The 19,829-nt window shown below is 40.8% G+C and overlaps 1 protein-coding gene across 4 annotated transcripts in view; it reads right to left on the reverse strand.

The window, feature by feature from the left end:
- The window catches only part of rap1b (RAP1B, member of RAS oncogene family), a 57,056-nt gene that overhangs the window by 8,483 nt on the left and 28,744 nt on the right, over positions 1–19,829 (reverse strand). For 3 of the 4 annotated variants that reach the window (XM_026923047.3, XM_026923046.3, XM_053241635.1), the window contains exons 2-5: positions 11,493–11,572; positions 4,619–4,687; positions 3,134–3,190; positions 949–1,089 (exon numbers count right to left, since the gene is read on the reverse strand). In XM_026923047.3, coding sequence (XP_026778848.1) covers positions 949–1,089; positions 3,134–3,190; positions 4,619–4,687; positions 11,493–11,552 — 327 coding nt within the window. In that variant the 5' untranslated portion in view covers positions 11,553–11,572. Of the gene's footprint in view, positions 1–948; positions 1,090–3,133; positions 3,191–4,618; positions 4,688–11,492; positions 11,573–17,206; positions 17,217–19,829 lie in introns of those variants that run through there. The other variant, XM_053241636.1, reaches the window with a different exon arrangement.

A 19,829-nucleotide genomic window follows, 5' to 3' on the forward strand; every position in this document is an offset into this window, starting at 1 on the left:
TCAGTTTTCAGTTCAGCTCTGTGGAGAAGTGAAACTTCTCTTAGACCTGGCTGTACAAAGATCTTTTCTAATTCATCTACAAGCAGGAAGAGGACTGAAATAGCACATGCCAGAGGGGGCCATGACACCGTCTTCCTTCTCGGAAACATTCTGAGCAAGCCTGATATGCGCATACACACATGCGCACACACCTCTTTCACTGGGATCTGTTTCCTGAATGCACATGAATCCTTGTATACACACCACAAAACTGGACTTTGACCGAATATGACTGCAAGTTAGCAATGCTATAATGATCTCACGTGGACACCCTAAAGATTTGCACTTTCTAACAGTTAAAGCCAAAGACTCACCCTTTCCTAGACAATCTCACCAAGATACTAGAAATTGGTACTCTCTAGGAGCTACTGCTGTAATCATAAAGTCCACATCCTAGGACTCTTATTCACAGTATGCTCATACTGGAACATCTTTTCAACACACTGTAATGATTTTTAATCCCACTATTGAGTGTCACCAAGAAGAGGCTGGGTTCCCTCTGTTTCTGCTCAAGGTTTCTTCCTCATGTCATCTCAAGGAGATTTTTATTTCCACTGTTGCCTCTGGCTTGTTCATTAGGGAGCTAAATCTACATCTGGATTTCTGTAAAGCTGCTTTGTGACAATATCTATACGTGCTATACAGATAAAACTGAATTGAAATGAACAATAAAACAGAACGAAACTTTTGGACAATGACGTTTTGGATTTGAGGTTGGTGTCTCTATGGCCTATAAAGGGACACAACTACCGAAGTATTGAATCAATCAAACAACCCTGTGAGATTAAAGCTATTTAGAAAGGAACACAGCCTGGAAGTGGAGAACATGATGGGCTACTGATAGAAAGCAGGGCCTTATAAATGATGAATGAATGGCTGGATGAATGGAGGTGGACAAAAAAAACTCACATCATCAGTGTCTTTAACTCGCAGGATCTGTTCTCTCAAGTCCTGCAGGTCATTGAATGTGGACTGTGCAGTTATGGAGTATACTAGTGCGAAGCCCTGGCCGTTCTTCATGTACAGGTCCCTCATGGCTGTGAATTGTTCCTGTTAAGAAGGGGAAAAAAAATTATTGCAACATGAGGACTGTGAATGAAAATATTTTAAAGACAGTGACTCTAGTGATTCATATCTAGTGTGTTTTCAAAGCAGAATAAACAACAATGTGAATTTTCAAAACTTCTGGTAACAATGGCTTGCTCACTAATAATTCAAATATTGTCTCCCTAAATCGCAAAAGATTAGAAATCCAATATTTTCACGAGCTACATGCATTTTCCAGACCCAAACATAAACTCAGATCTTGGCTGTATTACAATAATTAATAAGAATTCTTTAGGCCAGAGAGCTGCAACGGAGTCATAATTCAAAATGACAATAGGGAGTAGCCACTATTTATTAATGTCCTAACAAGTAGAAAGCCTAAGTCTGGCTTTAGTCCTGATTAGGTCTGAAGTTTACTTCTGCCTGCATACTGAGCTATTGTCCTATTCCTCTCATGCTCAGTGGGTGGTTGCTAAGGACAAAATATGAAGTATGAGAAGACCACATAGTGGATATAATTACTTGCCTGCCCACAGGACAGGATTGTACTTGTATGGGCCTTGTGATTTACTCAGCAGAAATAATATGTGCATGTGCCCTGACACACAAACATCACTGAGGCTGCATGGCGAACAGCTCTCCAGTCTGAAATAGTGCAGGGCGAACGCGACAGTCATCGGGGGTTTTACTGGCATTGTTTTGAGTGTTATAAAGAATACTAGATGCACAAAAACTTCTCTTTGCCATCACAACATTCAGTTATTCTTACAAGGATTACAGATGAAACCTGTCTGCAGGTTGAGGTGATCAGCTGGGTCTCATACAGCTTGGTAATTATCAACTAACTAACTAAATATGTTGATACTGAACATCATTTCAACACACTTAGTACTGTTTGCCTTTAGTTCTGCAGCGGTATACATTATGGATTTATAATTCGACTACTGAGCGTCACCCAGAAGATGACATGTTCTCTTTTGAGTCTGGTTCCTCTCAACGTTTCTTCCTCATGTCGCCTTAGGGAAATTTTTATTGCCACCGTTGCCTCTCACTTGCACATAAGGGATGTAAATCTACTTCAGGATTTCTAACAGCTGCTCTGTGACAATGTCTATTGTTAAAAGCACTATACATGTAAAACTGAATTGAACTGAACTAACTGAATGAGAGAGCTGCACTGTGTTCAGTAGACATACTCATGACAGAGACTCTCTAGGTGGACCTTCTATCAGGTGCCACTGAGTCATTCTGGCTCTTCCCTGTTTGACTGTGAAGCAATTCTGGAGCAGAAAGCCCAAGGACAGTGTTGGCCATCTGTTAGCATGGCTCTAGGGCTATAAAGCAGCCATGCTTTCCACAGGGGAAGAGGCCCTTTCTACTCTATTCTACACTTCTGCACCTGAGTGAGGAAAGGAGGAATCCTCTGTTCATTCCGGTGGTCCGTAGGTGCAAAATGCAATAACGAACCAAAAACGCAAAAGCAAATTCAGATAGACAACAGCAAAACCAGAAACACAACAGCAACAGGAAGCAGGGTTATTCAGAAGAAATAATTACTTCTCATATTAATAATAAACAACTGTGCATTAAACCGCACTGAAAAGGGCAACTCTTCTTCCTTCTGATAGTCATGCATATAAATAAGGATCTATGTCGAGGTGTTTCTGAATGTGCTTTGTGTTTTTGGTTTTGTTGTTACATTTTCTGATTTGTGTGTTATAGGCCACCACAGTTAACACGAAACACTAAAACATGCTTGAAAAAGTCTTTGTCCCAAACAGATAATGGATAAATGAAGCATACTCCTTTCTACATGAACCTTTTTATATTAATCCACACATGATTTTCCTTATGTAGTAATAATAATAATAATAATAATAATAATAATAATAATAATAAAGTCTGCATTACAGTATGAGTAATGTGTGGGTAACTGGCATAGCAGACAGGAATCCATCTACAGTAATGCAATAACATGCAGCATTTAGAGTGTTAGACAACTCGACTCTTAAGTGGTGAACTAGAATTTCAGTATCGTGTTATTTACCGTCCCTGCAGTGTCCAGGATCTCCAGCATACACTGCTGGCCATCCACCTCCACTTGCTGCAAAGAAAAAACAGGAAGAAATGACTCAAGTACATGCAAAATAGACATTAATGCTTTCTCTATAGCATGTTTAGACTATATAATGATGCTGCCCATAAATGCCTGCAACACTGTTATCTAACTTCCTGCTGGCACACAAGTGATGCACTGAGCAACAAGCTGGCTGTACTAACTGCTAATTTAAAGAAAGCCTACATGGGGCTACGAATTCTCTCACAGGATTATTCAGATGGGTAATCTGCCTCCTGAAATTTTGTCAATCCACATGCATGAGACCAGGATCTAAATAAATCTCATTCTATAATGGAAATCATTACATAAGCATGAAAGAAATTCCTGAAATTATACCACATGCATGAGACCAGGATCTAAATAAATCTCATACTATAGCAGAAATCATTATATAAGCATGAAAGAAATTCCTGAAATTATACCACATGCATGAGACCAGGATCTAAATAAATCTCATACTATAGCAGAAATCATTATATAAGCATGAAAGAAATTCCTGAAATTATACCACATGCATGGGACCCGAAATTATACCGCATACATGAGACCAGGATCTAAATGAACCTCATACTATAAGGGAAATCATTATATAAGCATGAAAGAAATTCCTGGCTCTAGTTTGGGGGTTTCCATGTCCTCCTTGCTTGGACAGATGACAGTACTACACTGGCTCGTATCCAGCGCTGTACGGCATTCTGTCAGCACCGGTAAACCTCACCCACAGGAAGTGCCCCTGGGGCACCAGCGTGCAGCGCAGCGAGGAAGAAGGGTGGTGACCCACATGGGACTTCCTGTTAGCATTTGAGAGAAGCTACATTTTTAGTCACAGCTGTCATCTCAGGGCCTTGTGGTATGACCAGTAATAAACACAAATAGCAGAGAACATGACAGGCAGAAGATTTATGCACATTTACGCATATTTAGGCCACAGTCTTTCCTTCCTCTCTGAGCTGTCTCATTACTCACGCAGCTCAGGTAAATCACTGCACAGTAAAAGTGAGTGCCATCCATTGAGTGTGACGCACAATGCATGCACAGGAAGGGTACTGCAGACACACACAGACACACTCTCACTTTCTGACACATTACAACTGCAACGCCTACATATTCACGTGCCTGCAGTCATTCAAAACGGACAAAGGGAAGTCTGTGTAGCGCTGGGGAAAAAACAGACTGATAGTTGGCGAGTTTAGTGATAGAATAATAGCCCTGGAGGAGAATATCCTCAAGCAGAACCAGGAAGACGTCCAATCACTCATCAAGAAAAGTGACCACCCAAAGTGCAAGTGGAACACTGCAAAGTGTGATATTTAGAGAGAATTCACTTTAATCAGAAATGACCGTCATGCCATCCCATTATAAACTAGATCAGCATTACATCACTCATCTCAGGACACAAGGAAGTTTACTCACCTTTCTATATGAGTCTTCTATTGTGGGGTCATACTTCTCCACAAAGATCCCCTGAACAAACTGAACAGTCTGAAAAGCCAGAAAAGTAGGAGAGATAGAGAGAGTGATAGAGAGAAAGAGACAAATTATTCAAATTGAAATTCATTTACAGCATTTAGTATATAATTATTTCAGATTACCTGGGACATGACACTACTATGAATTAGAATAGAGCTGCACATGAAAAGGGACATCGGGAACACAGAGGGTTTCCGCTAGTCCCCCTGGGAACTTGATTTGTAACATTACTTAGCTATGCTATGCTGCTGCTATTTGTTCTCATTCAACACTGAATCTGGTGTGGTAGCTCTTTCAGTATAATCCTAAGAAAAAAATGAACCTCAGTTCAACTTAGCTCAGTGCATAGATGTCCTATTTTACTAGGCAGAGCAATGTGAGTGTGGACTCAGGTAGGTCTAATTTACTTCCTTCAATCAATGATCGGGACGCTCCCGACAGACATCTAATAATTCATCAAGTAGAAAAAGTCTATAAAGTCTGAGTGGACTGTAAACGTTCCTCTGACAATTGGAAGAAGTTCATGTTACTCAAAGCTGATCGACATTTTTAATCATTTAAGATCATTTCTAAATATGTTCAGAACTGTCTTAATTATTAAAATGCAGACATTTCACATTTGCACTGTACTGTTATTGATTGCTTTAAATTAGAAGAATAAAATAAATAATTTACACAACAGCAGAGATATCTTTCTGTATCTGTACAGAATGAGACGTGTGATAAAGAGGTAAAGACAAAAATGAGGCCTGAAGAGACGCTTTATGAAAGGTGTTAGGGACGCTAAGGAAAAATTCATCCCTGTCAAGTAACTGAAGATATAATTAATTTAAAAGCAGTGTTGTGTTTTCTTTGTGGTTACTTTAGCAAAATTTGGCCATTTCGCTTATATTTTCCATTTAACCTCTTTGTAAATGCTACATTTAGACCAATGTGTGTGAACATGACATTTGGACCAATCTGAATTGTAAAAATTGTAATAATAATGTGTAATTGTGTTATAACTTTTGTAATACATTCAGACAAAACAGCTGAGTTGAGAGCCAGCAATAACCCCCTGTTACAAATCAGCGATGAGAGTGTAATAAGATTAACGCTGACTAAGTGGACGCTGGTGCAGATCGAGAGCGAGGACAGGTGATAATATAGCAGAGGGTGAGAACTGATGAGGAAAGATCCTTTGTTTTTCCACCAAAGAGTGAAAGAGGAGAAAAACTCTTCACAATGTGCAAACCACAGCTATGAAACAAATCCATACTAGTGCGTATTATTGTTGGTGATCATGTTACCTGCATCACTCGCATACCATAAAAAAAACAACAACATTTTTTCCTCCAATACCGTTAAATGAAGAATGTAGGTGGATAAAAATTGTTGCAAACAAATTTGCTTGTTGAGAATTGACAGACAGTGACATGCGACCCCACAGGCCTGAGCACTGAGAATGTTTCCATAGAAACTTCCAGACTGAGGGAGTAGAGACGATGTGGGAGACCTTTGATCATTCCCTCAAACACGTAACGGCCCCAAAGACCTCAGCAGTGCCTTATTAATGACTGCAGTGCTTTGATAAGTAGCTTCCCCCACTCACACATTTAGAGCTCTACACAATAGAAAAGTAATTAAGATGCTGATTATTAGTGGGAGGCCAAAACACAGAGAGAGAGAGAAAGAGAAAAATTTGGCTAGTGTAAAAAAATTTAAAAGAAAAATCCCCCTCAGCGACTTGCATATTAATCTTTAGCATTATTAAAGATTAATTAATTCATGTGATCAAGATTTAGTTAGTAATGAAATTCCGAGCTGACTATTTTCGTTTCAACTCCTTTCATTGACGTAGTAGTCTACTCTCACTTCCTACGTTACCCACAATGCTGTTGGATGTAGTGTTTGGGATTTTGTAGTGTTTCTCGTTTCATCTCTACCTAAAGAGTGTGATGCGGCAGCGCTTTAGTGCTTTACTCCTCCTCCTCCTCAGCTGTACACTCTGCTCAGACAGATCCAAAGCCTGAACTTTCATGCTAATACTAATACTGCCATCAACACCATCGCGCTCGTCATCTCATACATCGCTAACGAGCCAAGCTGAGTCTCTGCTGTAACTCAGCACTGCATTGTGTAGCTGCATTGCATTCTGGATCTTTAAGTCTAATATTTGCTGTCTCCTTTATTTCTACTTTGGATTTCTCATTAATACGACATCTCTTAATTGTTTGAGATCACTTTTTTTTTTTCATATGAACCACCTGAGAGCGAGCGACAACTGCTAACCTATCACAGAAATATCAAAAATAACAAAAATACAGCAACAAACAACAAATTACCACCAGAATAGCCAAGCACATCACAATTCAAGCAAATACATATTCTAATATCATCATATTTAATGCATTTCAGGGTGAAGGTATCCTTAAATGTTGGAGAATAAAAATCAAAATAACTAATCCCAAGATTAGACAAAAATGTGTGAATTACATATGTACTGTCTAACAGAGGGGAACCCTTAGGCCCTTCAGATGGAAATGTAAGATCACTGTTTTGTTACTGTGCTGTACATTGGAAAGTGGAAATGTGTCTTATGAGAGACTGTGACGTGCAATGCTCTAATGAAATCCTAATGAACCAATCACAGTGCCAGCACGATCCCAGTGTCTAAGCACTGGAAATCATCTGTCTCCTGATCAACGCTCCACTAACTCACAGTGTCTACATGCTAATGGACTCTTCTGCTTTGACTGGACCTGTGTGTGCGTGTGTGCGTGTGTGTGCGTGTGCGCGCGCGTGTGCACACACACTGAACTGCTCAGTGAGTCTGAATGTAAACCCACTTAAAAGCTGGAAAAGAGCCTGATCCACAGCTTGTGTGTGTGTGTGTGTGCGCGGGTGTGCACATGTAGCAGGTTGATAGTAGTGGGTTGCTACATGGAAGTGATATATGCTGATGCAGCAGGATCTAGCTGATTGATGCATGATAGGGTGTCTTGCTGTATTCTCACTGTACTGCACAACCTGCCCACACACATACACACACACACACACACACACAAGCACCCTAGTCTCTCACCACATACTTAGCCAAGGTCAACAATTGTTAAGTAAATATACACTGACAAGCTGTCAAAGTGCCATATATGGCCAGAGAGAGAGAGAGAGAGACACCAGGAGACTGAGACTGGGTAAGAAAGCTTTGTGTGTTAGTGTGTGTTAGTGTGTGTGTGGGCGACAGACATTGCTCTGCTCTCAGTGATCAGATTAAATCTATTCCACGCTGAAGAGGGAATCCTGTTCCTCCCCTTCCACGCAGTGTGTAAAGACGGATAGGTTTTGGAATTGAATTCAGGTGACACGTTTGAAAAGCGCTGTACGCTTCCTCACAGCTCAATGAATTGGAAACAGATTTAAACAGATTAGAACTGATTTTTACACACACACACACACACACACACACACACACACCTCTCTCGCATACCTGCCACATTCAAGCCTAATGGTTCAGGTAGCCCAATAATTATTCATGCTATTCGCATTTATGTTTATCTCTGAACTGAAAAACGTTGAAGTACACAAAGCAATACTAATCGTGCATCGTGAAAACATTCTGAAGAATCCTGCTTTAGTTTTGCCACATCATCTACACACATCTCCATCCAATCTCTCCCATCAATGTGCAGTGTCTTTTTCTTTGTCTCTCTCTCTTTGTCTTTCTCTCTCTCTCTCTCTCTCTCACACACACACACGCTCACACGCTCACACACGCGTGCGCACACACACACACACACACACACACACACACACTACAGACCAGAGCCACAGGAAATCAGCATTTTAATCTACAAATGCCTATGTGGCAATTAAGACGAATCAATTGAATCTTCTGCAGTTTAGAGCCCTTACGCTCTGTATTAGCACCGATCTAATTTACAGCTGTAGCCGCTGAAACGGAGCCACAGACGCAGAGCCACTTGAAGCAGAAAAGGCAAGTGTCCTCTAACGTCTAACATGGACTGGAAAAAAGGTTTCATTGAAATGGATAATTGCCCCCACCCTCCCCCACCCCCAAGCTTCACCACATTCTTTCCTGCACCACTTTTCTTTGATTGCCTTTATGTGTGTGTGTATGTGTGTGTGTGTGTGTGTGTGTGTGTGTGTGTGTGTCTCAGCACAGAGGACCGGGACTTTGACATGGCATTGACATCATTCTCAGAGTGTTACACAGCCGTCCATAGGAAATACTTCAGTTAACACTTCATCCACAAACCAAGCGATTCTGGACAAGTTCCACTGAGAGAACGAGGGAGCAGCTCATCACACACACACACACACACATACACACACATACACACACATACACACACATACACACACACATACACAAACTGCATCTCTCTCTCTCTCTCTCACACACACACACACACACACATATATATTAACTGCATCTCTCTCACACACACATTAACTGCATCTCTCTCTCTCACACACATACACTAACTGCACCTCTCTCTCTCACACACACACACACACACACACACACACACACACACACACACACACACACAAACTGCATCTCTCTCTCTCTCTCTCTCACACACACACACTAACTGCATTTCTCTCTCTCTCACACACACACACACAAACTGCATCTCTCTCTCACACACACACATTAACTGCATCTCTCACTCACACACACACATTAACTGCATCTCTCTCTCTCACACACATACTCTAACTGCACCTCTCTCTCTCTCTCTCTCTCTCTCTCTCTCTCTCGCACACACACACAACCAGTGGAAATGTGGACTCGCCCTGGCTAGTGAGGTTATGGAGAATGTGTCCTAGACGTCCACACTGTACACCACACAGCACCTGACCAGCTAGCTCCTAACTGAGGCCCACATGCTGTTGATCCATTTACACAACCGGCATGAAGACCGTCAATCTACACACACACACACACACACACACACACACACACACACACACACAGAGTGCACAATTACACCGTTACAGGACATGAGGTTAACCTGCTGACGGAATGATCCAATTTTACAGACGGCCTTCAGCCAGTGAGCATGAAGCAAAAAAGGGATTAATGTGAGTGCATTTACTCGTGGAAGCCTTTCACACAGAGCTGCACAGAGCTCCAAATAGAGCTAATGGACAATAAAAGTCTGTGTGCTGTGCACAGAGAGAGCTCTGCCATCACTGGAGAGAGGGATGGTCATTAACACGCCCTGCACAGACACACACACACACAGACACACACACGCTTCCCGGTGGAGGTGACTGGGTTGAGTCACTGTGGCAGTTTTCCAGGAATCTTCTATTTAAAAATCTTCAGTTTGTCAGAAATAAATTGGGTAAAGTGCTAGGAGAGGATCAAGTCCCTGTGAAATGGCTTGAGAGCCATAGTTTAATTCCGTATGTTGCCATATTTCCTTTTGAAACAGGAAGTCAGACTTGCCGCTGTTTTAGTGAATTAGCTTAAATATGAAGAACTGTGAAGAGTTTAATGCAAAACTTTTTTTTCCAACTGTTGATTAGTTCTCGCCACCGCCTTCACCCCCGCATGTCTACTGTGACAAAGACGATATCCTAGATGCCATGTGATTTTGGAGTTATGCTGTAGATCAGCAGTAGGGTCATCATCGCATGGCATGTGATGCATCTACATGGAGAAGCCCTGATGGTGTATAAAGATGGAATCTTGTTCTTGATCAGTCTGAGGTAGAAGACTCCAGCATAAGTAACTTGAACTAATCCCAACTTCTTGGAAATGAATAAACTCCAGCCAAATGGATGGTTGGAAAAGGGAACGGAGCGAAGGAAGACACACAGCTCCCAATGCACGTTTTCCTGGAAGGGAGAAACTATAAAACGAGAATATCTCTGAAACTATTTTTTTTTTAGATTATATTGACCATAACACTTGCTCTGAAACACCACTTCTGATTTCAGAGGTGCTATTCTCTGCAAATCCGATGCTCAGCAGGATACCGCTTATTTTTGTTCAGCTATAACTGCCTTTATTTGATGCCAAACTGCTCTCTTTTCTTTGAAAAGCAAGGGCCTTGCTGTTCAATTCATAATTACATTTTTAATTCATAATTTAATTTCATTTTAGATGAAAAGCTCTTAAGATGGGGATTAGTACTGCGTGTTCTCCAGTTTAAAGTTCCCGTTTTACTCAGAGACACTTTTTAGTTGTGTTTCTTTGAAATGACTCAGAGAAGACACTGGCTTTGGCATTTCAGTGAGGGATGGAGTACTATCTGCCTGCTGTGCTGCTACTATAACTCATGAAGAAGTCTACAATAAGGCATTTGCAGAGTCATTCTGCTGCATCTCTAACTCAGCGTGGAGCGTGGTGAGCTCAGACAGCAACCAGCTCTGTTCTCATAGCCCACTAGTGACTCGGCTGAGAACCTGCGTCCTCCAGGGACACGCCGATTCCCGTGTGACGGTCAAATTCCTCGGCACTCAACACTGAACACACTTCTTAATCGGGATCTTGTGCGTGAAAGACACAGAATTGCACTATGGCGCTGATTTAATGTGTACTAATCTAACCAGCAAGTGACCAGCTGAATGCAGTCATACCAAAAGCATCTTCTGTTTGGTGGAAGATGAACAACAACCTGGAAAATATATTCGCTGGTAAAATACAACAGTGGACATGACTTATTAGATATAGAAACAGGATACATCAGTGTTTATGCATTAAAGACAGGTCTTGTCTGTTTTTTTGTACTGCTTATGTCATGTCCAATTATATCTCTGATGTTATATCATATATCTCTAAAAGAAAAGGAGCACTTACCAGTGCAGACTTGCCGACACCACCAGAGCCAAGGACTACTAACTTGTATTCACGCATCATGCAGTGTCTCCGTCAATCACCTTAAAAAAAAAATAAAATAAAATAATCATTTTATCATCTATCATTTAGTATTAGAATTATATCCAGACTGTAATTATTATTTCATTATTAATTACAACGCAAGTGTTTCACACCCTGTGTACACCTGGTTATTTTATACATCCTGTAACTGGACTGAAAGCTGAAAATCACATGAATTTACACTTGTAATTAAATCCCTCTGAAATCAGACTGCCATAGCACACATACTATGCAAAGAAGACTTCACCACGAACACGCTGGATCGCTTTTCATTTCCAGTTGCTAGATGCAAAAATGTGTGTGATTCTGCATTCCATTTTTAATTTGGTATAAAAGTGCCAATGTCAGCAGTCATGGGTTGTGTGTGTTGTAATGTAACATGCTGAGCAGGATTTTGGCTGTCAAATGTGGTTTGGAGAGACTTGATAGACTTGGAGCGAACGGGTTTAAATATTCTTTTGAATAAAAGTGAATATGGAGAAAATCCCAGTGCAGTCCCAATATAATCCGGATACTCAAAATGCATGAAACAACCAGGTGCAAATAGGGTCCGAGACACATTTTAGCTAGACGATGACGTCTCTCCAAACAACATGGCAAACAAAACCCCTCTCAATTCATTATGCCAGAACTGAAGCTGCAGAAAATGGATATTTTATTACGCTGTTATTCATGTGAATTCACTTACAATTGCTTAATCAGCTTAAATGAGAATGGGGGTAACAAATATCATATGGGATGTTTTTTTTTTTCAATAAAACAATGCACGACAAAACAGTGAGGCACAACGTAACATTTAACATCTTGTTACTCAGTGCGAAACAGCATGGAACCTATTTTTTTTTTTTTTTTGTGTTCTTTAAAACTGCATTAACACTACCGGGCCTGTAAACAGTTTTGCGCACAGTGCTCTGTGGTGCAACAGTAACAGTGCTGCTGCTGCCTCCGCCGACAATTTCACAACTGCACTACATTCTCGCCAGGACGCAGGTCGAGGTCTTACATTATAACACGTTTCTGCTGCTAGTCAAGAAAACTATGTGTTGGATATAAACATCCACATCAATAAATCTGCTGAATCATTGCAGCTCTAGACATAACACAGACGGCGACCGAAGGAATTTTTGAAGCGGCAACCATCTTTTGCATGAAACTGGAAATTGGAGAACAACACAAAGTTGGCGGTCAAGTGTTAGGAGCTGATTTGAATATTAGGGATACAGCAAACGGATTTCAGTCTGCATTACCGGAGGCACATTTTAATAAAAGTGAAAATGAGTGTGGTCAGTTCATATCAGGATACAGTCATGAAGTGACCTGGTGTAAACAGGTTAACAAATGAAGATGTTTGATGCACTACAATATATTTAAGGCCTTCACACAATTTGTTAAACCAGTTTAAGCTTCTTTACAGAACACTACCCTTGAAGCTGCGGTTAGAAGCATCAGGTATAAGCAGACAACAAAGTGTGTTTGAAGCATGAAAGGTTTGTAATCTTTCAGCTATCAGATAGAGGTGAGGCCCGCTTCTTTATTGCTGAGGTGTTAACCTACCCTCCTGCTACCAGGGCTGATGTGTGAAGTTTCCGCTAACACTGGATGAGTTCTTGACTTCCACTACAAGCATGCAGACTTACTAGCAAAAGCCGTGACATGCCGCTGCTCTGCACTCGCTCTACAGATCACAGATCTTGCAGAAATACAAGTGCAGGCTTCTGGGGTCGCTGGTCAGATAGGCAGCAACTTAACTCACCGATCTTCAACACTTCACATGAGGAACACAAACGCTTCTGTTCAGGGTGTGGTAGAGCACAACACAGCTTAGCTTACAAGCACACGGGACCATACGCAGACTATCTGGCACTCAGCTGTGTTCTTATTTCTTACTTCCTTTATGTTATTCTCCGTTTAGCACCCGCTGTAGTTGTGCTGGGGATGCACTGGGCGTCATGAATAAAAGTAACAAATACAACTTCAGTCCCTGTCGCTTGTCTGATCCACTCCAGAGCTGACTGTGCATGAGGGTAAGAGGAGAATCAGATGAGAGGAGGCTTGCATCAGATATGAGCGGCCTTTAGTGGGCATCAGTGCTGTGTCTGGTGCCAGACTGCCTGACACTCAGAGAGGGGCAGTTAAAGGGACGCACACACAGCACTCAAATAACCTCGTTACTATTGCATTAAATTTGAGCAAGTCCCCCTCCATCTGATTCCAGTTCCTTTAAGCTGAGGTCAACAAATCTTCTGCTGTCATCTAATGCTCTGCTTTCCATTTACATTGGCATGAGGAAGGCAGGGAGTGAGAGATGGGAGTGAGAGAAAAATGGGTTCGTTCAGGGAAATGAGTTAAAGAGAATGTGAACAAGAATGAAACCACTGTTGTGACATGCTCCATAAAAATGCTGGAAACGTTGGAAAATGCTGGAATGTTCCTGTAACAAGTTACAGGATGTAACTGTGACAGAGAAATAGTCCCATGTTTTCTTTTAAGGGAAAAAAAAAAAAAAAAAAAAAAGAAAAAAAAAAAAGGTCTATAATGTGAAGCAGCCACAAGCGCTGCCACCAGTGTTTTCTGGTCACAGCGCAACACTCTCAAAAGTTTAACTTTTCATAAATGTGCAGAGTGACATCAGCTCTTTTCTCCTGACCAATCAGGTTGGGGGAACGTGGAAAAAAAAAAAAAAAAGAAGAGGAAGAAATCACAGGGAACAAAATGCCAAAATCTGATTGCCAATATTACAATGTTGCAATGCAACTACGAATAACAACTTGGTTATTTATAGGATAATTAGGATAATTTAAGGATAATTTTTTTGAGTAATGTAGTTTGCAGCAATGCATGGGTTAAACTAGATAAATGGTCTATTTTGTCAAACTGAACTACTACTCAGTAACAAAGACACATTTCCACTTCTTAGACTCGTTGCAGATTCAGAGTAAGCTGCTTGTCTGTTACATCAAACACAAAGACCTTAATAGGCAGTGCTAATTTAGCGCTCGCTTCAGTTACCCTAGTGCTTTGAATATGACAGTGCTCATTGTTTTTGCTTTAGAAATATTTTTATCCAAAGTGATCCAGGACACATTTAGAGAAACATAATTCTATATATATATATATATATATATATATATATATATATATATATATATATATATATATATATATATATATACCCTACTTTTTATATACAAGATATACAAGAACATATGCAAGAAATAGTTGTGCGACACTCTCAACCAGAGAAACATTGTTTTAAAAAAAACAAAAAACAATAAATCTAAGATCATGTGAAGCCTCCAGCTCTAGACGTAACAGCAAACCAATCAGACAGTAATAAAAATGAAGTATTATTTGACATAAACTGGAGGAATTTGCTACATTAAAAAACATGTACGAGTGGCTGAACAAAGCAGAAGAGATGTACTGTACATTTCTTGAGTTAACTAAACAGAAAAACGGGAGTGTAGCAGACGTGGATGATGTAAGGTATAAAACACTTTGGGGCGTGAAATATTCAGTGACATGGTGCTGTGATGTGGAGGGCCATTTCCACCCCAAAGTTGATTATTTTCCAATAACAGCTTGTCCCAGAGGGTTTTATTCCCCTTAAACCACAGCAATTTTCAATTTTATCCATTTATAGTTACATTTAATGTTGTGGAATGTCCATAAAAAAGTTAGTTCCTGTTATCCCTTTAACAGCAATAAAAAGTTGTTGCCTCACCAGACTCTCTCTTTTTTGAAAAAATTTATTTCACTTGAAGTTAACAAGCCAAAAAAAAAAAAAAAATGCTGCACGTCATATTACCGAGAAACTGCAAAGCCCTCCACCCTGTAGACTTTCCTGTGCTTCCTGTGTAAGTTCATCAACTCCTTCTGACCAATCAGAATCAAGAATTCAACAGCACTGATAATTTAACTGAATTACTTTCACTTAACACTTTATTAGGAACACCTGTACATTCATGCAATTATCTAATCAGCCAATTGTGTGGCAGCGGTAGAGTGCATAAAATCATGCAGATATGGTCCAGCAGCTTTGGTTAATCACCTATCAGAATGGGGGGGGGGGATGTGATCTCAGTAATTTTGACTGTAGCATGATTGTTTGTGCCAGAAGGGCTGGTTTGTGTATTTCTATAACTGCTGATCTCCTGGGATTTTCACACGCAGAGCGGTGAAATGAAGAAAAAACATCCAGTGAGCAGCAGTTCTGCAGACGGAAACACCTTGTTGATGAGAGAGATCAATGGAGAATGGCCAGATTGGTTTGAGCTGACAGAAAGGCTACAGTAACTCAGATAACCACTCTGTACTATCGTGGTGAGCAGAAAAGCATCTCAGAATGCACAACACGTCAAACTTTGAGGTGGATGGGCTACAAGAGCAGAAAATCACATCGGGTTCCACTTCTGTCAGCCAAGAACAGACAGCTGAGGCTGCAGTGTGTACAGGATCACCAAACCTGGACAGCTGAAGACTGGAAAAACATTTCCTGGTCTGATAAATCGATTTCTGCTGAGCATCACAGATGGAGGGGTCAGAATTTGGCACCAACAGCATGAATCCATGGACCCAACCTGCCTTGTCTCAACAGTCAGGATGGTGGAGGTGGTGTAATGATGTGGGGAACGTTTCCTTGGCACGTTAATGCCAATCACTCATCGCCTGAATGCCACGGCATATCTGAGTATTGTTGCTGATCATGTGCATCACTTCATGGCACAGTTTACCATCTTCTGATGGCTACTTCCAGCATGATAATGCACCGTCACAAAGCAAAAGTCAACTCAAACTGGGTTCATGAACATGACAATGAGTTCATTGTTCTTCAGTGGCCTTCCCAGTCACCGGATCTGAATCCAGTAGAACATCTTTGGGATTTGGTAGAACGGGAGACTCGCAGCATTAAAGTGCACCTGAAAAATCTGCAGGAATTGTCTGATGCAATCATCTCAACATGGACCAGAATCTCAAAGGAATGTTTCCAACATCTTGTGGATCCCATGCCATGAAGAATTGATGCTGTTTCAAGAGCAAAGGGAGGCCCTACCCATTATTAGTATGGTGTTCCTAATACAGTGTTAGTGTATATTATTCACAGTTGTCACAGGCCTGGGACTTTTTTTCTACTGCAGCAGTAAGATGAATGCAGAATGACATGAAATCAGCTTAAAGAAATTTTACTGTAAACGTGCAATTAGAGTTACTGCGTGGTACTAAGTGAGTAGAACCTTTTTTAAATCAGCAACCAGGCAAGTACCTCTAATATGAATTTTTTTTATTGAATAATGAACATATTCCTCCCACAAAAGGATTGACGGTCTTGCTGCATAACCAACTTACAAATAATTCTGGCAATGTAATGAGAACGTGATGAGAATTTTTCTGAGCGTTCTCACACAGAGTACTTGTGCCTATTTTGCCTTACGAATGACAGGCTGGATTATGACAGGAAGTGGTACGAAACCGCCACATTTCTTGTGGGCTATAAAGTGAGCAGTATCAGGCTCTGCAGAAAATATAACTCATCATCACAAGATCTAGTCAGAAACATGCATAGAAACATGCACACTGCACAGAGTCAACCAGCAAGTAACAAGTGTGTGCAGTTTATAACACATACGAATGTTAGATTAGCTCTCCTCCTGACACGAGCAAACTCACAGATTACTGATGAGACAGGATCTGCATCTTGGGCCTGTCAGCACTTGAAACACCCTTTCAGACAGCCTTAATCAGACTTTTTTTTTTTCCCAGAACTGGGCTATTGCGGTGTTGGCTGTCCTTAGATTAGGATTTTTCACGCCACTCATGACTGCAACAGGAGACTCTGATGGCTATCAGGGTTTTAGTCCATTTGAAAAATCATCAGCACTCTCGAATGTGCGTTCTATTCACTGAAAAATTCATGAGCACAATTTAGACTGCGTGCAAGCCAAGCAGCAAAGATGCCACTTGCAATACTGTTGAGCAAGTAATTACCCCAAGTAGTCCAATGATCTTATCAGAAAGGAGAATAATGCTGGAAGGTTCAGGTTCACTTCAACAGCTTTGTTTATCAGATCTTATATTCATGCATATGGGTCAGCCCCAGGTTATGGGAACTGGATCTAAAGCTACACACAACAGTAGGTCATGTGGTTTTGCACGTGAGGAAAAGTTTGTTTATGAGGATGCAAGAAGTATGTAGGGGGTGAAAATGGACAAATGCACAAACACTAGCTTGAGTAGAGAGGAAGGGTTTGTTTTCAATTCCCATCTCCTTGTCAGGACCACTCCCCAGTGCAGACTATCTCTGTATACACCCCAGTGCTGCCGGGTTCGCCAATCAGAAGGTGTGGATTAATTTTCTACAACAGCAGCTCTGGCAGTTAGTTTGGCTGTAATTCAAATCACAGGCTTATATTAAAGAACTGGCTCTAATATGTACAGAGACTTGTGTGGTGGATGCTTCACATAATAATAAGCCTAAAAATACATGAATTAAAAGCCTTTTTAACAGGAAGGAGTCTCCAGTGTCAGAGCACTGTAACAGTTATTGGGAAAGCTGGAACTTTTCAGTGATTATTTTCCAGTAACAGCTCACCACCTTATACAAAATGTTGAAATAATAGCCAAAAAAAAAAAAAAAAACCCCTTTCGTTAAAGATAACCACTATTTCTGACCGGAATGAGTCACTTCTTGATTATTCTTTTGTATTTTCACTTTCCACACGTGTACTCAGAGAGGAACTGCATCTTGGTGACCTGAGGACTCACAAGGCAGCCTGAGTGAGAGCAATCACGCTTGTCATCACTGGCCACATGTGCAGAACAGCACGGATAACACAAGCTCCAGGGGGAAGCGTCGAGTCGGGCAGAGGATGACCTTTACTCACATTAATCAAACGATTTTAGTGAATATTCACAGAAATTCAGATCGCAAAAGCAGGGCACTAGGACCTCTGTAGGATTGTTAATAACTCCATCTTTGTAAAGGTCAAATGAAGAGGCATCCACATGAGGATCGATACAAAGTCCTTACACACAAGTCTGTTATCACCGCTCTTACAACACCGGGCTACAGTCTAGCAGAAAGGGGAAAGCCCTTGGAAACCCGAAACTGATGGCAAAAACAATGTTTTAAAAAACAAATTTGAAACCAGCGCACCAAGTACTGTTTGTCTTTCCTCTTTACACCTGTGTACTCTAATGATTTATAATCGTACCTTGTGGTATCACCAAGATGACGATGGCTTCTCTTTTGAGAATGATTGTCGCCATCACCTGTGGCTTGATTATGACTCTTGTCTACTCTCACATCACTGTTAAAATTTGACAGTAATGGTGGAAATGCTTTCTTTATTCTTTCTAGATTTTGTTCCAGGTACTTCTCAAGCACACATAAGAATAACAAGGGGTTGAGGACGCCAACCTTCTGGCTGTTTCTATGGCAACATACTTGTCAGTATAGAGGGTAGGCAGAATCCAAAATGGCATCCAAAATGGCTTCCAAACTAACTACGTGCACTGAAGTATAGCATTATGACTTCTACACACTACATAGTGCACTATGTGGCCAGTAAATGACTAGAGTCACTTAGCATTTGTTGGGTAGCTAGGTTTGTTAACTGTAGAGCTAGCTAGATTAGTTTTATTAGATAATGCATTAGCTATCATGCTACATATAATAGCTTGTGTTGGATGTGTTGGCTGCTCCGTTTTCACTTGTACCTCCTTGTAGTTAATCCACTATAAACCACATCTCCTCTGTTTTATGTTGACAAGAGGTTGGCCTTCTGCTTTAGGCACAGACACAATATAAAGAATAAAAATCTGATACGAGATCTTTTGTAGCAATAATCAAAAAAACAGTCGTTGTATCAATAAGAGGATGATAGACCTGGCTGCTTTTTTACGCCTCTCTTTATTGCAGGACTTCCTGCAGTACAATTGTCGTGTTCAGGGTTACACGCTGTACCCTTCATATTTCAACCACTGAACGGTTTTCTCTCCTGATACCGTGACTTTCTCTGCTGATTACCGAATATATGACTAGAGTTCAGGCAAGGATGTGTCATCTTTATCCTTCCATCACATTTCTGAGAGAGCCACAGGGCCACAAAAAGATAACGCTGGAAATCTTGACATGATTTAAGCTTTGTGCTACAGGAAGCCTTTTCTCTATGTGCGCACACACACACACACACACACACGAGACGTAAGCTCACACAGCTTCAATACTTGTACTTATATGGCCCAAAGCATTTCTTC

The sequence above is a fragment of the Pangasianodon hypophthalmus genome, chromosome 18, assembly GCF_027358585.1.
Source record: "Pangasianodon hypophthalmus isolate fPanHyp1 chromosome 18, fPanHyp1.pri, whole genome shotgun sequence".
NCBI lineage: Eukaryota > Metazoa > Chordata > Actinopteri > Siluriformes > Pangasiidae > Pangasianodon > Pangasianodon hypophthalmus.